The sequence below is a fragment of the Penaeus chinensis genome, chromosome 20 (assembly GCF_019202785.1).
Source record: "Penaeus chinensis breed Huanghai No. 1 chromosome 20, ASM1920278v2, whole genome shotgun sequence".
NCBI classification, from domain to species: Eukaryota; Metazoa; Arthropoda; class Malacostraca; order Decapoda; family Penaeidae; genus Penaeus; species Penaeus chinensis.
Window position 1 is genome coordinate 9,502,638 of NC_061838.1, and position 2,500 is coordinate 9,505,137.

The 2,500-nt window shown below is 32.0% G+C and overlaps 1 protein-coding gene across 1 annotated transcript in view; it reads left to right on the forward strand.

The window, feature by feature from the left end:
* The first annotated feature begins 265 nt into the window (after positions 1-265).
* Positions 266-2,500, forward strand: part of LOC125035853 (activating signal cointegrator 1 complex subunit 3-like) — a 33,344-nt gene continuing 31,109 nt past the window's right edge. Inside the window, exons 1-2 of the mRNA XM_047628156.1 lie at positions 266-374; positions 2,197-2,244. Coding sequence (XP_047484112.1) covers positions 2,223-2,244 — 22 coding nt within the window. The 5' untranslated portion in view covers positions 266-374; positions 2,197-2,222. The remainder of the gene's footprint in view (positions 375-2,196; positions 2,245-2,500) is intronic.

Sequence of the window (2,500 nt, forward strand, 5' to 3'; positions counted from 1 at the left end):
ATGATCTTCAATTACAACATATCTTAAGATAAGAATTGAAAGCCTCTAAATAACAAAGTTTTTCAAAACATTGTGTAATATCAAAATATCGTTCTCTTACCTTTCATAAATCATGCTAGATCTTGCAAAACATTCTCAATTAAGAAGGATTTTGCATCTACGCATATCAAATAATTCTCGGAAAGAAGGAAGAGTACCCGTATTATATTTTTTCTAACATTCAATGTTCAATTTCAACACAATGAATATCCTAAAAGTCTATCCACGATCATGCCTCGATCACGAACGCCGGAATGATGTGCGGATACCCGACAGTCGCCCTCAACATCTGTCATGAGTTACGTATCAGCTGTTTAAATAACCGACTGTGACACGTAAGTTTCATATAATTACCAGCCTTTTTTGGAGGAGGATGTATGAATAATGGTTTTAAATGGGAAGGGAAAGGGGTCTCCTCTTTTTATAGTTGTCAAGAGGCGTGTAAACAGCTGTAGGAAGAGACTTGGATATTTTCTTCTTCTTTTAGACTAACTTAATATTTTGATATCGCAGTGAAACTTTATTATTGATTGTAGATCTAGTGAAGCTATGTCTATAAACTTAAAAGGGTTATAACAGATATTAGACTAAGTTAATAGGATTTCTGATAGGCTCGTGAATGACTGGTAGTTTTGTGTTTTATTTTTATTTCATTTTATTTTCCCTGTGCTATGGTTCATTTTCTTTTATTGATGTAGTAGTTACTATTATTATTTTATTTTTATTATTGTTAACATCATTACTATCATTAACATCATTACTATCATTATTATTATTATTGTTGTTGTTGTTCCTGTTGTTATTGTTATCATTTTGATGATGATATTATTGATGATGTTCATATCATTATTGTTAATTTAAGTTTGCTGTTCAATTATTCCATTCCTTTGATATGGAAATTATGTAATATTTGGTAATTATTCAGAATACCCTCATATGATTGAACATAAAGACTTTGGTATCGATGGATTCCTCTCACACTCTAGTATCCATAAACACAGAAGAGAACTACAGAGGAAAACTACAGATTACACTACTGTCTCCATACTTTTCCCTCCCACAAACCTCTTCTACCTATACGTTTGTTCATGCAGAGAGTAGAGCCCGGAAGTCACATTAGTAATTAACTTGGACTTAGCTACACAAGCATGACTATATAATCGATTATGATAATGGCTTACCTATCTTTTGCCAGTTTACTTTTTATGCCTGAGAGTCTTGTTTTACATTTATATTGTATGTGCCATTTATTGCCATTGGTATTGTTTCTCATATATTTTACACATTACTATACTGAACATTTCCTTTTAATCTTTTAAGGTATCTTCATGCACTGGCAGATTTTTAAAAAATATGCATAATTAGATCAGTTTTTTCAAAATGTCAGTAAATCTTGAACCTAGGTCGGCATCTCCCTAAGACTAAGTTATGTGATTTCTGTGCCAGCCACACCCTTGGTGCTGAACCAAAGATCAACAAACCTATAGTCTGTCAAGTAAATTTTTGCTTGATAATTCTTGTACTATTTCTGCGTCATCAGTCAATAACCTTGGGGTCTACAAGCTCTATCATACCAGAATATATAGATTTGTTGGCCTTTGCGTGAGCAGTGAAGTCATGAAGGCCATGGTGGTGAATTGAGTCAGATTATATCATTGATGAACAGTTGTAGGCAAAGATTGACTTTGTACAGATAATTGTTTGTACATGGTATTGTTGTCATATATGTTCTTTTAAGGGCTTTGTTCAAGTTTAACCAAGATGTTGATTATTGCTAAAGACTTGGATAGTTCATTATACTGATGTTTTTTATAAGTAGTGTAGAACCTACTGTTTATTTTATTAACTGCGTTTATTCATTTTCAAAATTAAAACAGAAAAACTTGAGTAGGTACACCATTGATTATCAAGCAGATGATAGCTAAGCAACCCTTTTACTCTTTACTCCAAATTTCTCACAAGAAAAAAAACAATGTATTGGTATTGCTGTAACTGTAATGATTTTTTTGATTTCCCAGTGATATAACAAATCTAGATTTTAGGGAGAGACAAAATTTACAATTCATTCTTATGTGCTGTCAGTGTTTTATCTATTGATTTATGTTTTTTAACTAAATACTTTGACAACTTTATATTAATAATATTGAATTTCCTCAGATTCCATCAAGTGAAAGTGAGAAAAGATGGCTCCTCATGGTGGAAGACGTAAGTATAAGTACATTTTTTTTTTTTTTGTACTTTGTGATATTTCTCTTGATGTAGCATTAATGTTCTCAGGTTCAAGTTTGATTTGTTTTTACTTTTCATTTAGCCATACATTCAGTTTCTTATAGTGTATATATTATTTATGTCCTGGTTTCCATGAAATTTACCCTATCCCTTACCTGTGTCTTCAGCTACTCTTCCCTTAAATCTGCAAATTTGCACCTTACCTATCACCCCAATGCTATCCTTCATATGT